Source organism: Zalophus californianus, chromosome 12, assembly GCF_009762305.2.
Source record: "Zalophus californianus isolate mZalCal1 chromosome 12, mZalCal1.pri.v2, whole genome shotgun sequence".
Lineage (NCBI taxonomy): Eukaryota > Metazoa > Chordata > Mammalia > Carnivora > Otariidae > Zalophus > Zalophus californianus.
The window spans coordinates 58,471,121-58,486,766 of NC_045606.1; the positions used below are offsets into that span (position 1 = coordinate 58,471,121).

Here is a 15,646-nt window from a genome sequence, read left to right on the forward strand (position 1 = left end):
GGGATCATGACCGGAGCTGAAGGCAGACGCGTAACCGACTGAGCCACCCAAGTGCCCCTTTTTCTTGCTTCTTGAGGCAGGCCTGTATTGCTATAAATTTCCTTGTTAGAACAGGTTTTTCTGCAGCCCAAAGATTTTGGTCTGTTGTGTTGTCATTTTCATTTGTTTCCATGTAATTTTTTATTTCTTTGATTTCTTGGTTGGCCCATTCATTGTTTATTATTTATGCTCTTTCCAGATTTCTTCTTGTATTTAATTTTTAGTTTTATAGTGTTGTAGTCAGAAAAGATTCCTGGTATGATTTTGATCTTTTTCAATTTATTGAGACTTGTTTTGTAGCCTAATATGTGGTCTGCTCTGGAGAATGTTCCATGTATACTTGAAAAGAATATGTATTCTGCTATTTTAGGACGGAATGCTCTGAATATATCTGTTAAATGCATCTGGTCCAGTGTGTCGTTCAAACCTACATTTCCTTATTGATTTCTGTTTGGATGATCTGCCCACTGATGTAAGTGGGGTGTTAAAAGTCCCCTACTATTGCATTACTATCAGTCAGTTCCTTTATGTTTGTTATTAACTCTTTTTATGTATTTGAGTGCTCCTTTGTTGGATGCATAAATATTTACAATCGTTATATCTTCTTGTTGATTGTCCCCTTTATTTTGTGTCCTTTGTCTCTTGTTACAGTCTTTTTTTTTTTTTAAGATTTTATTTATTTGAGAGAGCACAAGTGCAGGGAGGGGCAGAGGAAGAGGGAGAAGCAGACTCCCTGCTGAGCAGGGAGCCTGACTCAGGCCTCTATCCAGGACCCTGAGATCATGGCCTGAGCCGAAGGCAGATGCTTAACCGTATAGTCTTTGGGTTGTTTTTTTTTTTGTTTTTTTGTTTTTTTGTTTTTTTTAGATTTTATTTATTTGACAGAGAGAGACAGCGGGAGAAGGAACACAAGCAGGGGGAGTGGGAGAGGGAGAAGCAGGCTTCCCGCGGAGCAGGGAGCCCGATGCAGGGCTTGATCCCAGGACCCTGGGATCATGACCTGAGCTGAAGGCAGATGCTTAACAACTGAGCCACCCAGGCACCCCTAGTCTTTGTTTTAAAGTATTTTGTCTAATATAAATATTGCTACCCTACCTTTCTTTTTTACATCCATTTGCATGATAAATGTTTCTCCATCCCTTCACTTTTAATCTGCAGGTGTCTTTAGGTCAAAAGTGAGTCTCTTGTAGACAGCATATAGATGGATCTTGTTTTTTTATCCACTCTGTCACCCCGTGTCTTTTGATTGGAATGTTTAGTCCACTTACATTCAAATTAATGATAGATACGTATGCATTGCCATTTTGTTACTTGTTTTGTGGTGGTTCTTGTAGTTTTTTTCTCTGATCCTTCTCTTGCTCTCTTTCATGGTTTGCTTGCTTTAGTGATACATTTGGATTCCTTTCTCTTTATTCTTTGCATATCTGTTACTGGTGTTTGCTTTGTGGCTACCATTAGGTTTGTTATGTAACATCTTCTGCATATTGCAATCTATATGAAATCGATGGTTAAGTTTGAATCCATTCTTTACTCCTTTCCCCCACCCACATCTAGGTATATGGTGTTTTGTATTCTTTTATTTTGTGAATGCCTTGACTGATTTTTACAGATAAGCTTTTTTTTTTTTTTAAGATTTTATTTATTTGACAGAGCACAAGCAGAGGGAGAAGTAGGCTCCCCGCCGAGCAGGGAGCCTGATGTGGGGCTCGATCCCAGGACCCTGGGATCATGACCTGAGCCGAAGGCAGACACTTAACCAACTGAGCCACCCAGGCGTCCCTATCACATGTATTTTTAATTTCATGATTGTGTTCTTCATCTCTGATGGATTCTTTTTTTTAATCTCTGTGTTAAGGGTCTCACTGATGTTTTCTACTCTTTTCTGGGGTCCAGTGAGTATCTTGATGATCATTACTTCCATTCTCTATCAGGCATATTACTTGGTTCTGCTTCACTTAGGTCCCCTTTTGTGACTTTTGTCCTCTTCTTTCATTTGGGACATATTCCTCTATCTCCTCATTTCTCCTAACTCTGTTTCTGTGTTAGAAAAGTCAGTTCTGTCTCGTTCTGAAAGTAGTGGGCTCTTTAACAAGTTGGTGCTGGTCCTCATCCACAGTGGGTGAGCAGCCACCGCTAGGCCAGGGGTGGCCGTGGCTGCTCCCCAAAGTGCAGGCAGGCAGGGGTGCAAATCGTGTGTGCTGGTCCTCTTCCACAGAGGAGGTGTAGCTGGTCTGGAGACTGGGCCAGCTGGGGCTGAAGTGCAAAGCGTGTCTGGGTGGGGGTCGTGCAGTTTTAACAGTATGTGTGTGTCCTCCACTGGAGCTTGGGTGAGACAGTGTTGGAAGGTTTGCACAGGTTGTCTTAGGGAGGGGACCCACAGCCCTGGAACTCAGGCAGGCCTGGCTGGAGGGGGTAGGGCATGGTGTAAGCAAGTTAGTGAGTGCTGATGCCCTGCTGGTTTCCACAGGTGGCCATGTGATTATGCTGGGGGCGGGGTGGAGTTGGTGGGAGTGAGAAATGGCACCTGCTAGATCCTTTGTTCCTAGAGAAGTTCCTTAGTGAACTCCGAGATTAGTAACTAACTCTCCCTCCTATATGCCCCAAGCACTTTTCAAGTTGCTGCTTCAAGTTGGATCTCTGTGGGATGTTTGCTATGCTGTCTCATTAAGGACAGGGGCTCAGCTTCCTATTGCCCTCTGGGCTTTCTCAGATTGAGCCTGCTGATTTTTAGAGTCCCAGAGGATTTAAGTCCTCTTGGTTTTCAGAACTCATGAAATTTGGCCCACCTAATATTCACAGCCAAATGCTGTGGGGATTCATCTTCTCCTTGTAGGCTCCTGGTGTTGATAGTTGTTCTTATACGTCTCTGCCCCCGTGGCTCTCTGGTAGCCAGACCTGCAGGGTTTAGCTCCCCACCTCATCTCTGCTCTTCCTACCTTCTTCTATGTGGCCTTTCTCAACATTTTGTTTTGGAGTTTGTTCTGCCAGTCTTCAGGTTGTTTTTTGGGTTATTTGCACTGACATGTTATTTAGCCTGGGGCGAGGTGAACATAGGGTCCTCCTATCATCTTCCTTGGAAGTCTGCTTTCTCATTTTTAAATATCTTTATATAGTTAGAGTTTAATGACACTCCTTCATTGACATGCTCTCTTGCTAGAAATGGATGTTTGGCAGAACTTAAACAGTAACATCTCATAAAAAGAATGTTGACTAATACTATATAATAATACAAAGTTTTCAGGGATTAAAAAATACTCTATAGTTTTATATAAAAGTTCAGCAGTCATTGTTACTCTTTTCTCTTACCCATTAACTTTGGCCTTAAGCAAATGTTTTGTAAGCTATTGAACTAAAGTAATTTTATCAACTTGGTAAGGTTTACTAAGTGGTGGACCTTTCTTCCTTGACATTATTAACTCCTGAATGATACCTAAATATTCCCATTAATAATTCTTAAGCAAAGGCAGAATTAAAGCACAGTTTGATATATGCTGATTGTATAGTCCTGTTGTCTAGATCCTAATGATTGAAGTGGTGTAACTTAGTCATTAGCTCCTGAGTGTATATTGCTAGTTTGATCATGATTGCGTTTTTTAATAGAGAATACGTGTAACAAAAAATTCACCATCTTAACCATTTTTGTAGTGCTGAGTACATTTACATTGTTGTGCAACCAGTCTCCAGAACTCTTCTCAACTCTTCCCAGCCTGTGGCAACCATCATCCCACTTTGTCTCTGTGGGTTTGACTACTGTTGGTCCCTCATATAAGTAGAATCCTATAGAATTTATTTTTTTATGACTGGCTTTTTTCACTTAGTATAATGTCCTCAAGATTTATCCATTTTTGTAATGTGTCAGAATTTCTTTTTTTAAGGCTAAATAATATTCCATTGTACATAGCACATTTTGTTCATCCATTCACCCATTAATAAGACATTTGAGTTTCCACTTTTTGGCTGTTGTGACTAATGCTGTTAAGACCATAGGTGTACAAGTATGTCTGAGTTCCTGCTTTAAATTCTTTTGCATGTATATCCAGAAATGAATTGCTATATCATACGGTATATTTTTACAATCACGAGTGTATTTTAAATTTAATATGATTAACCCTATTTAGTATGATTTTAGTGACCTTAATTTAGTATGAAAACCTTATTTTGAAGATTTTATTTGAGAGAGAGCAAGAGAGTGTGCATGGGGAAGGGGAGGGTCGGGGGAGGGCAGAGGCAGAGGAAGAGAGAGAGAGAATCTGGAGCAGACTCTGTGCTGAGCTCAGAGTCCGACATGGGGCTTAATCCCACGACCCTGAGATCACGACCTGAGCTGAAATCAAGTTGGGATGTTTAACCAACTGAGCCACCCAGGTGCCCCTGAAAACCTTATTTTGAATTTAGTATGATTAACCTTATAAATTTCTCTTACTATCCAAGAGATTAACCCATCTTAATGCTATTTCAGATGTTTAAGTTGGTTACATACTTTGAGAAGAAAACCGTAATTTATTTATTTATTTTTTAAGATTTTATTTATTTGACAGAGACACAGCGAGACAGAGAACACAAGCAGGGGGAGTGGGGTGGGAGAAAGAAGCAGGCTTCCCATGGAGCAGGGTGCCCGATGCGGGGCTCGATCTCAGGACCCTGGGATCATGACCTGAGCCGAAGGCAGACACTTAATGACTGAGCCACCCAGGCACCCCAACCGTAATTCTATATTTTTATTTCTATTTTTCTTGGTTACTTTTTAAGTTTATTTTTTAGTAATCTCTACACCCTGTTGTGGGGCTTGAGCTCATAATACCTGAGATCAAGAGTTGCATACTCTTTTCGATTGAACCAGCCAGGTGCCCCAAGAATTTTTATAGACTAGATTTTGAGTTGGGCATCTCATAAGAAGTTTTTGAGTTTCATATAGAGCTTCAGTAGATTACTGTAGATTGTTTCCTTTGTTTTGTGGTAGAAATAGTATTGTGCTGATGGGTCTCAAAGTAGATGAACAATGTAAGGTGGTTTAGATCTTTGTGGAGGTTAAAATGCTGTTAAAAATGTTTTCTTAAGATTTAATTATTTGGGATTGTTCATAAATATATTTCAGTTTGGTATTATTTTGGCAGCTTAGCTAACAGACTAGGTACTGGTACTTTAAAACCTATTCAAAAATATTTTTGCATTGACTGTTTTCAGTACTACAATGTAATTATTTTAGCAGTTTGGGGCAGAACTCTTTCTCAGATAGAATACGTGATTCTCTGCCTTCTTAAAGAATACCTAATATGCGTTGATTGTTCTAGTTTATTAATTTAAAAATCAACATTAAACAGTGTCTTCATGTTTTGTTTGTAAAGCTGTGTGATCCAGTGCTGAAATATTTATTGGATGTTTTGAGTTCTTGTCTGATTTTCTGTTTTACTAGTAGCCATTTTTTGTTGCTGACAGTGGGCCTGCCTGTGTAACCTTACTTCCAATCTAATTTGTTATATTTAATCCAGTATGATTTTGGAAGTTAATCAAGCTTGATGAGTAAAATAGAATAAATGTATTCATGAGTGAAAATTTGGTCATTTCGTATGTCAGGATCACCAAACTTTGTATGAATTGGCTGCTCAGAACTTATGACACATTTTCTGGTTTTGAACTGAGTAGGTGATTTCTTATTTCATGAGCACTTATGTCTCGTTATAACATCTAGAATTCTGTTCAGTCCCTCTCCCCTTTTATTAGCTAATAGGTGGTAGAAGATACGAATTATGGGGTTATCGTTACCAAATTATATATGGCTTAGAAAGTATAAACGTAAAAAAAAAATTGCTTCCCCCCCTTCCCCCTGATGGTTAACTGGGTCAGATAGGTTGGTTTAAGTCTAGCACTTGAGCAGCAAACTCTATTGTTAGCTGATTCATGAAAGCAGTAAATTGGTGTAGGCTATATTTTTGGTCCTTTGGAAGTGGCATTTTATTACAAGTATCCATCATCAAGAATTTTGATGGTTAAGCATCAAGACCTTCCCTTTCTTTTCCATTATTCTGTTCGATAGCTTTTCAAAATTTTAAAGTTTGCCTCTTTTTTCAAAGATAAATGGGGAAATTGTATTCATTGTCATTATTTTATATGTAGTTCTTTAAGCAAATCATTGTTTCAAGTATTGCTGCTTGAAGGCCCAAATCTGGCAGCTAGAATACTGTGGCACACAATCAAAAATTTACTGTCATACGTACTAGGTTTAACTGATTCAGCTATATCATCTTACCTCTTTGTACCTACAGATTTATTTATTTATTTTTTTAAGAAGGCTTTTTTTAAAAAGATTTTATTTATTTATTTGACAGAGAGAGAGAGAGAGAGGGAGAGAGCACAAGCAGGGGGAGCGGCAGGCAGAGGGAGAAGCAGGCTTCCTGCATGAGCAGGGAGCCCGATGTGGGGTTCGATCCCAGGACCCTGGGATCATGGCCTGAGCTGAAGGCAGCGGTTTAACCAACTGAGCCACCCAGGCGCCCCTGTACCTACAGATTTAAAACCTGTCTGAATTTTAGTTACTTGTAGACTTAAAGTATATAAAGTCTTCTATTCCCCAATTTCTCAATCCTTCATTAGGCTGGTTTTATCTTGTTTTTGTGTAGTGAGCAGTTTCCTCAACTTGTGACCACCATGGGTTTGAAAAGGGCAGGTACAGACTCGTGATCACAATGTTTTAAATTTTGACTGCTTTTTATTGTTAGTAATACAGTTTAGCAGTTAAAGAAAAAATCACCTCAAATAGGCCACAATGGAGACCACAAGGTATCCCGTCTGTGTACCCTCTACCACACTTTTTTCTTTTTCCTTTTTTAAAGATTTTATTTATTTGACAGAGAGACAGCTAGAGAGGGAATAAAAGCAGGGCGAGTGGGAGAGGGAGAGAAAAACAGGGAGGGAGCCCAGACACAGGTCTCGATCCCAGGACCCTGAGATCATGACCTGAGCCGGAGGCAGATGCTTTACAACTGAGCTACCCAGGCGCCCCTCTACCAGACTTTTCTGACCAAGAGCTACTTTGAGTTTGGTGTTACCAGGGTCAGAGTCAGAGTCAATCTTCAGCTTATCAATAAAAACAATTGTAACCTCTTTTAATCTTACTAAAGATTAAAAGTTGTTTTTTCTCTTTTGTATCTATTTCCCAGTTTGCAAAACTGTATGAAGGAAACAGGGATTATTTTAATGTTACCACACTGAAAAAATACGTACATACTGGGTTATTTAGCAGAGAATCATACATAAGCAAAAATATTTTCTCATGTGATGAATATAAAATAAAAAAGAGCCCCTTACCCTTTCTTGGACCTTTCAGGAAGGGATAATCATCAAAATAATAACCAAGTATCCTCCCCTACCTACCCCCCCAAGATGAGTCAGTTTGTTTTTTGTTTCCTTCGAATTTCACACCACATACATTTTCTTGGTACCTCTTACCATGACAGACTTGACTACTTAGCCCATTAATAGCAGTTCTGGAATGAGCATAACTACCCAGCAATATAAGGACATTTATCAGTGCCTGCTGTACCTATTTACAGACTGTTCATAACATGAGAGCAGCTAACAGAGCTGCTCAGGAAGAAAGCAAATGGGCATTTGGGAGATGTGACTCCTTTTGATGTGAAGTGAGAGTCTCTGTACTTGGTTGTTGATAGAGAGCATACAGATCTCTAAAAAGCAACCACAGCGGGGCAGGTGCCTGGCTGGTTCAGTTGGTTAAACGCCCGGCTCTTGATTTCAAGGTCGTGAGTCAAGCCCCACGTTGGGCTCCACACTGGATGTGGAGCCTTCAAAAGACCACAGGGATGTGTCAACATGAAAATCCAAACCAATGTTTTCTTTCAGATTTATAGATTTTTAGGAATCTTACTTGACAATCTGTTAGATATTTAATACTGAATTTCATTCTTTCACAACAGGGTTTTGAGGCCTGTAGTTTGGTACATTGCTGTAACATGGTTTTCCAGTTTGATTAGCCTGTGTGTGCCCAAGAACATACACATGCAAACTCATATTTTACTAGTTTTTTTTTATAATTTCTATGTCGTGCAACGGGATGTATGTTGTCAAAAGAGGGTACTGTCTTGCAAATTTATTAAATGAGAATAATAGGAAAAATAATGCAGTTTTAAGATATGAAAGTGGTCACTTATGTATGGGATGATAAAGTCAAAAGGTTAAAAAAGTCTATGGATCCCTACTTTATTCACACATACAGGTGTGCTGTATTCTCTGTTCCACTAAGCATTGCTTTTTATTTCAAGAAGGTAAGACTTAGTTCATAGTAAAATGCTCTGTAAAAATTGACTCTTAAACCTTTATGTGAAAATCTGATAACAGAAGTAAAATTTTAGAAAGGGTAATCTTAATTTCTTTATACTATGCTTGAATTAAGGAATTTACATTCAGTTTCACTTTTCTCAAAAGTTGCAAAATTATTTTTTGCCTAGGAAGAGGAGAACGTGCCCACTGCTCCTGACGCTCCAAGTCAGCACTTACGTGGGCATGGAGCAGGCTTTTGCTTTGATTCCAGGTAATTTTTCTTTTTCCTGTGTAGAATTTGGGTTATGTAGATGAGTGGTTCTCAAAGTATGGTCCCTGGAAGCTTGTTAGAAATGCACATGATCAGGCTGTACCCAGACATCCTGAACCTGAAACTCTTGGGGTGGGTCCCAGCAATACGTGTGTGTTTTTTTTTTTTTAAAGATTTTAAGAGATAGAGCATGAGCAGGGGGGAGGGGCAGAGGGAGAGGGAGTAGCAGACTCCCTGCCGAGCAGAGAGCTCAACCTTGGGGGCTCTATCCCAGGACCCTGAGATCATGACCTGAGCTAAAGGCCACCCAGGCATCCCAGCAGTATGTGTTTTAACATGCCTTCCAGTGATTCTGATGCATGTACTACTTTGAGAACCAGTGCTAATAAATACTCGTAAAGTTTGAATGAATCTACTGTTGGGAAATTATAAGTTCTATTAATCTTTATAGTTTTACAAAAGGCATTTTCTGTTAATTAAAAATTAAGAAATTCTTGTTAATAAGCTTCATTTTACATATGCTTGATTTTAACAAAAATGTTTTTGTCACTCTAATTGTGAAACTCAATTTAGAGGCTTTATCAGTAGTTTACACAATTGTCAGTAGCAAGTATTTTAGAAGCAGAAAGAGGTTTCTGAAGTAACTGAAAACTTTCAAGGTAAGTCATTTAGGGTGAATATTAGCTTGACTAGATAAATATAACATTGTCATATCCTGAAGATTGTTGCTATTAGAAATATGTAATTCTTTCATTTTCCTATTTCTTCAAGCTTTGATGTTCACAAGAAGTGTCCCCTCTGTGAATTAATGTTCCCTCCCAACTATGATCAGAGCAAATTTGAAGAACATGTTGAAAGTCACTGGAAGGTGTGCCCAATGTGCAGCGAGCAATTCCCTCCTGACTATGACCAGCAGGGCTTTGAAAGGCATGTGCAGACCCATTTTGATCAGAATGTTTTAAATTTTGACTAGTTACTTTTTATTCTGAGTTAGTAATACAGTTCAGCAATTTAAAAAAATCACTTCAAATAGACCACTATGGAGACCACAAGGTATTATTTCCGTGCACCCTCTACCACACTTTTTTGAACAAGCGCTACTTTTGAGTTTTGTGTTACTAGGGTCAGAGTCCGTCTTTAGCTTAGCTTATCAGCAAATAAAATTGTAACCCCTGTTAATCTTACCAGCTTAAGAAAAGTTTTTATGTTTGTATCTTTATTTATTCCCCAGTTTGCAAAACTATATGAATAAAGGCAATGGATTATTTTAATGTTACCACAGTGAAAATATATGTAGTGTGTGTCATTTAGCATATTTTCAAGTTTCTGTTGACCTTGTTGATTGAGCATGACTACTAAATATTATGTAATAAAAGTAATTTATCATTATAGTCTAGCAAAGTAATTCTTTGAATACAGAAACTTCCATAATTTAGCCCAGGAAAGGATGGTTTTTCAACCTTCTTTAGAAATGGAACTGCATGTAGAATGAGTTCACATGCTTTCAGTAGAGCAAATACCTTTTTATATTTGAAATGTTTGCTTTAGGAATAGAAGGCATATTTTGCTAATTTTATGACTAAAACATTTTAGAATGACCTGAACAATTATTTTTAAGCCATCTTGAAGTTGTATTTCTATCTAATGGAAGAATGGAACAAGATAGGTTAGTGCAGTTGATATTAAATGATCTACTAAACAGTGGTGTTTGTGGCATAAAATCACAGAAAATGTATCCATATCTTTTTCACATTTTCTTGATTAAAAATGTGATGTTATAAACGCAAATCAATGTGTTCATTATGTCTGTATTCTCATTAAAGAGGACACATTTTTGGAGATGTGTAATTTCATTGTCAAATTTATTTGTGGTAGCTTTTCATTAAGTCTAAACTTTTTTTTCCCCTTGGTCCTAGGCCTTTAAACAAATTTCTGAATGGTATTTCTCTTAAAATATGAAAGTTAAGAATTTACTGACATTGATTTTGTTTCTTTTGTAGTTATCACAATATTTAAGTTTGTCTTAAGCAAATTAGCTAGGATATTAACCTAATATTCAGTGTGGTGGCATTTCGGTGTGCTGTGTGTGAACTGCATACACATCATGTTGCTTGTGTTTGTTTCTGAAAGCAGAATTTGTATTGCTGGAATCCTTTAAAAATAATTTTGAGTGTAGAGCAAAACAAGACATGGCAGACTGGAAGGCAGTAGTGCCGAAGACTCCACGTCTTCCCTTCCTTGGAGATGCAGGTAAAATATGGTCAATGGTTGCATTTTTGTGTTGCATCAGTTAATTATGAAGCATGCCAACCGTAAAAGTATCCTTCCAGTATTAGAGTGGTAATGGACGCTAATAAAAATAAAGAACCATGTTTATTTTGGGTCAGAGGCAGTTTATTTTAAATGTGATTTCATTTACATTTTTTATAAGCAGCTTTTCTTGACAGCAATTTTGATTAAGTTGCCTTCAGTTCTAAAACAAACCTCTGTTGCTTTCAAACTTAATGTGCTCTGTCCCCAACAAAACATACGAAAATATAATTTAAAGCACAGTTTTCACAGACACAGTACAATACATTCACTATACACGGTATAACAAAATATTCCCATCCTTACCTGTTTAGTAATACTGTCACAATGAATAAGCAAATAGAAATTGAATTTGTTTTATAGTTGAAAGAAATTTAACATGCACAATGACTATTTTATGACTGTTTAGCTGTTGAACTACTGATCCAGCCTACATTTTCTTGCACTAGAAGGAGCGAAGCTAAATAATAATTGCTGGCCTAAAAAATTTTGGTCAATTGTAGGTAGATATGAAATATCCAAGTAGGGCCTTCTTATGCACCACCTAGTTGCTTCTCATGTCTGGATCACCCTTTTAAACATGTAACACTGTATATTCCGGACCAAGACCACTCTTCATAGATCTGAGGAAATTTTTAGAGGGCAGTGTCTTTATAAATACTTTAAAATCCCTCATTATGAGGGGTTCACAACTTAAGAATATAGAAACTTACCCATCTGGCCAGCAGAACTGTCATCCTTTCAAACTGTCTGAAAAATTGAGGGACACCTGCTTCCCAGCTGTAAGACTTTCATCAAATGGGAACATGGGAAGAAAGTTATAAGCAATTCGAGCTTGCTTTTCACCAGTTTTGTGGGCAGTTAGCCATCTCAGAGCAATTTTTATTGCATAATGAGGCAATTGGTAAACTCTTGCATGTTTAAGGAATAGCACTTGGGAGAAAAGAATACTCAAGGCATGATGGTATTGTTGGTGAGAAAAACTTCAGGAATGGTCCAGACGTAGGTCACTCCAACGGGTCATATTAGTCACTCTTTGACCACCTGCTGCAAGAAGCACTTAATTGTCAATAAGGCTCAATTTCGTATTTCAGCAAAATGTTTTATAAAGCTAAACAGACATTTCCAGTGGGAATACAGACCTCTACGATGTGATGGAAAAAGTGCCTTTAAAAAAAGTCTAAAAACAATGAGCATGAAGAGGAGGCAGTAAGGGGTCTTAAGAAAAATGTTCTCTTTGAAACGTGCTTGGAATTTTAATTATTTGCAACCCAGAGGTTTGTTAGGGCAGTGGTTGCAAGAATTGGCAACACATAAAACATTAAATCTGTTGGCAATAGAGAACTACAAAGTGCTTTAAAACTTCACCTAAAGATGAAGATAGAACTAAATTTCACACACACAAAATTTGCACTTATTTCAAAGTGTTTCCTAACAGATTTTAGGGAAAAGTAGTTCACTAAACTGGTATCTTGGTCCAGAAAGATCAATAGGCATAAACCGAATCCCTTGCACCCAGCAGGCACTCAATGAATGTGTGTTAATGAGTGAACTGAATAGACTAGTCTGTACAAAAATGCCATTTATAACACTAAAAATGATTGGTAAGTAAGTCAGATGGCAAGATTTTCAGCTTTTTAAGGGGCAAAAGGATTTGCAAGATAATATAAAACACAGAAAGCACACCTTTTATGTATGTTATTTAAATATGAAAATATTTTTAGCATATTATGTTAAACATTCTTATTTATATTTCCATTACCTAAAGTCTTTCTACTCACAAATACTAACTCCATTATGTAAGGCATGGTAACCAGTTTGATAGTGAAGATACTATTTTGGTTTTGAACATAGTGAGTTGATGTGTTGAAAAACTTCAATCACATTACAATCTTGGGGAAAAAAAATCTCAGTGCCAGCCCCTCCCCCCCATTGATATCACTGCAATACAACTAAATAATATGCAACATGCCCTCAATTTTATTTTGTTTTGGGGGAAATGTGCTGAAGAACCTAGAGCTTTTTTTGTTTAGCACCTTATATCAAAGTAATGAAAATGGGTATGATGATTACATGTGCAAATGTACAAAATCAACTCTACAAAGATACATCATTCCAAAATTACAGAAAAAATTTAAAGCATGCATTTAATTCTTTAAAGGGTTGCTGAATGCTTCCCCTGAAAAAAGGTGGCTGTTTTCAAAATCAGCAACTGCTGGTGAGGATTTCTTGGCACAGTTATGACCAGCATGTTATTGCTGCATCTTCCTGATAATCTCAGCCGACACCGGGGGATGGAAATTGATTGTATGGTGCCGCAGGCCCTGAGCTGTCTTGTAACTCTTACCACAACGACATTTGAATGGTTTGCGGACACGAATCTGTGTTCTGTGACCATTCTTAGCGTGGTACTTTATGCCATTCACATTCTGTGGAGAAGACAAAAACATCACCTATTAGATTGCAATCAAAGTGTCAGGGGAAAACCTTGGTGTGGGTCTGGATTACAACTGGACATCTCCTGGATGGCAGGAGTGTTCCTAGTAGGCTTTGCAAGAACTCCATTTCAAGCAGTCTAATGCTAATTGTGGGCTGTGCAGACTGGGTCGCAAACTATGCCTCGATTACTATGAAAATGAAAGTACTGGCTTCCTCAAATTCTACACAATATATATTTAAGACTGTATAAGGAAGCACTTTGCTCTGCTTAGAACTTTGCTTCCCCTCTGGATTCTTCTACTTGGAAGGGTGTTAACAACAATTATATAAACATATCCTTAGGGTGGCCAAAAAATTGTCTTTTTAAAGAAAAAACAGGCAATAGAATTCAAGACATCTATAATTCCTTGATATAGAAACACAGCTCATGTTTGGTTCCAGACAGCTGTGAACTAATTGCCCAAATCATGCCCTAGCATAGTTGTGTTAAATAAGCACCTATGGGTAGACTGGGCCTTACGTTTATGTACTGCATTTCAAACATACAATAAACTCTCTCAAATAAAATCTTTAAACTTTAAAAACTTGAGACTTCCATAACCTAAGAGTTCCAAACTTCAAAGTGGTGTACAAATCCCAAGTGAAACAAAATATCAAAATGCCTTCTGGTTTTGTAGTAACTGGTTTTGCTGTAAGACTCCATGCCTAGAATCACTCCTACAGACTTATTTTACTATTGTTCATCCCAATTAAATGGTGAGAAAATAGATATTAACTGATGGAAGATTTAAGTAAGAATAAATGGCAGAGGTGGTATTAGAGCATAGGTCTCAATTCTCAAGTCAGTTATTGCCAGATTTGGGAATAAGGGAAGAGAAAAGAAAGGGCTTGAGACAAAGTTGTTGGGAATTGATTACCAGAAGAGTAGGCTGTTTCCTAAAGTATTATATGAATTTAGTCCCAATGAGCCTAGTCCTTAGCCCACCTGAAGGATTCCAACACAGTGGTCTTGAACTTTGTAAGATGCCCTTACTGAGCTCCCACATATAGGGACGGACAGCTCTTGTTTCATGAGCTAGACCTAGCACACTGCCTGGCCCATAGTAGATGCTCAACAAGCATTTATGAGTGAATTTGTTAGAACATGGCTCACTGTTCTGGAGTAAGCTGGGAATTGCCATTAAAATGTGTTGAGTGGTTATTACTATTTATATTTCCCTTTTAGAGATTCATAATGCACATTAATACTTTTTAAAAAAGTCCTTTGGTAGAGGGCGCCTGGGTGGCTCAGATGGTTAAGCCTCTGCCTTCGGCTCAGGTCATGATCCCGGGGCCCTGGGATCAAGTCCCGCATCAGGCTCCCTTCTAGGCGGGAGCCTGCTTCTCCCTCTGCCTCTCTCTCTCTCATGAATAAAGTAAGTAAAACATGAAAAAAAAAAAAAAAAAAGTCCTTTGGTAGAGAATCCCACTGGACTTAGTTGAACCCACGGGTGCCAAACGGCAACTCCAGTTGGCTGTGTTCAGAGTCGGACTGATGATGGTTGTCCAAGTCAAAGCACAAGGACAAATACCTTCTGCCCCGAACTTGGCTCTTGGCCTTCTTCACCTTTGTTTCTGTCCATTCATTCATTAGTCCCTCCATGCAGGGCAAGGAAACCCCTCACTGTTCTAGAGGCATTCTGGGGATAACTTGCTGTGGTGGGCTATGGGGAGAGCAGGGACAGTGGCAAAATCAGACCCATTAAGATGCCGGGTAGATAACCCCTGCCAGCCTCCTGCTGCTCCAGCCATCCCAACGGAAGCTGAGGGATTTGAGGAAAAGCCAACTTGTGTGTCGTGCCTGAGCTGACCTCTTACTGCAACTGCATGAGACACCCACGCAAGAACCACCTAGCTGGTGCCAGGCAACCCACAGAACCATGACAGATAATAACAGTTTTAGAAAAGCACCATCGGCTTTCTAAGTAACAATACAGTAGGAAGTCTCCTGGATCACAACTAGAAATTTGCATTTGTCTGCTTACTAATAGCCCATTTATTAGCTCAACAGATACTCAGCACCTAGTAGGGTCCTTTTCTGTAGATGAAGGGTGACTCAGACATTTCATGTCCTTGATTTCACAGGGAACTTGTTGCATGATGGGTCAATAAATATCCAGCTACCCCTGTGTCCCAGTACCACGGACACTCGTCAGAAAATAGGGGGAACCCAAAATAAAAACATTTGACCAACAAGCTTAAATACTCCATCCAGGCCTGATTTTTTATAATTAGTTAGGCGAAGGGAAGTTTGAAACCAGAAATTGCTAACAA

General features: G+C 38.5%; 2 protein-coding genes across 5 annotated transcripts in view; one reads left to right on the forward strand and one right to left on the reverse strand.

Moving 5' to 3' along the window:
- The window catches only part of TAX1BP1 (Tax1 binding protein 1), an 83,850-nt gene extending 73,427 nt beyond the window's left edge, over window positions 1-10,423 (forward strand). For both annotated transcript variants that reach the window (XM_027573403.2, XM_027573404.2), the window contains exons 17-18: window positions 8,502-8,584; window positions 9,356-10,423. In XM_027573403.2, the coding sequence (XP_027429204.1) occupies window positions 8,502-8,584; window positions 9,356-9,557 (285 nt within the window). In that variant the 3' untranslated portion in view covers window positions 9,558-10,423. The remainder of the gene's footprint in view (window positions 1-8,501; window positions 8,585-9,355) is intronic.
- A 533-nt stretch (window positions 10,424-10,956) lies between these two features.
- JAZF1 (JAZF zinc finger 1) overlaps window positions 10,957-15,646 on the reverse strand; it is a 325,971-nt gene continuing 321,281 nt past the window's right edge. For all 3 annotated transcript variants that reach the window (XM_027573405.1, XM_027573406.2, XM_027573407.1), the window contains exon 5: window positions 10,957-13,323. In XM_027573405.1, coding sequence (XP_027429206.1) covers window positions 13,147-13,323 — 177 coding nt within the window. In that variant the 3' untranslated portion in view covers window positions 10,957-13,146. The remainder of the gene's footprint in view (window positions 13,324-15,646) is intronic.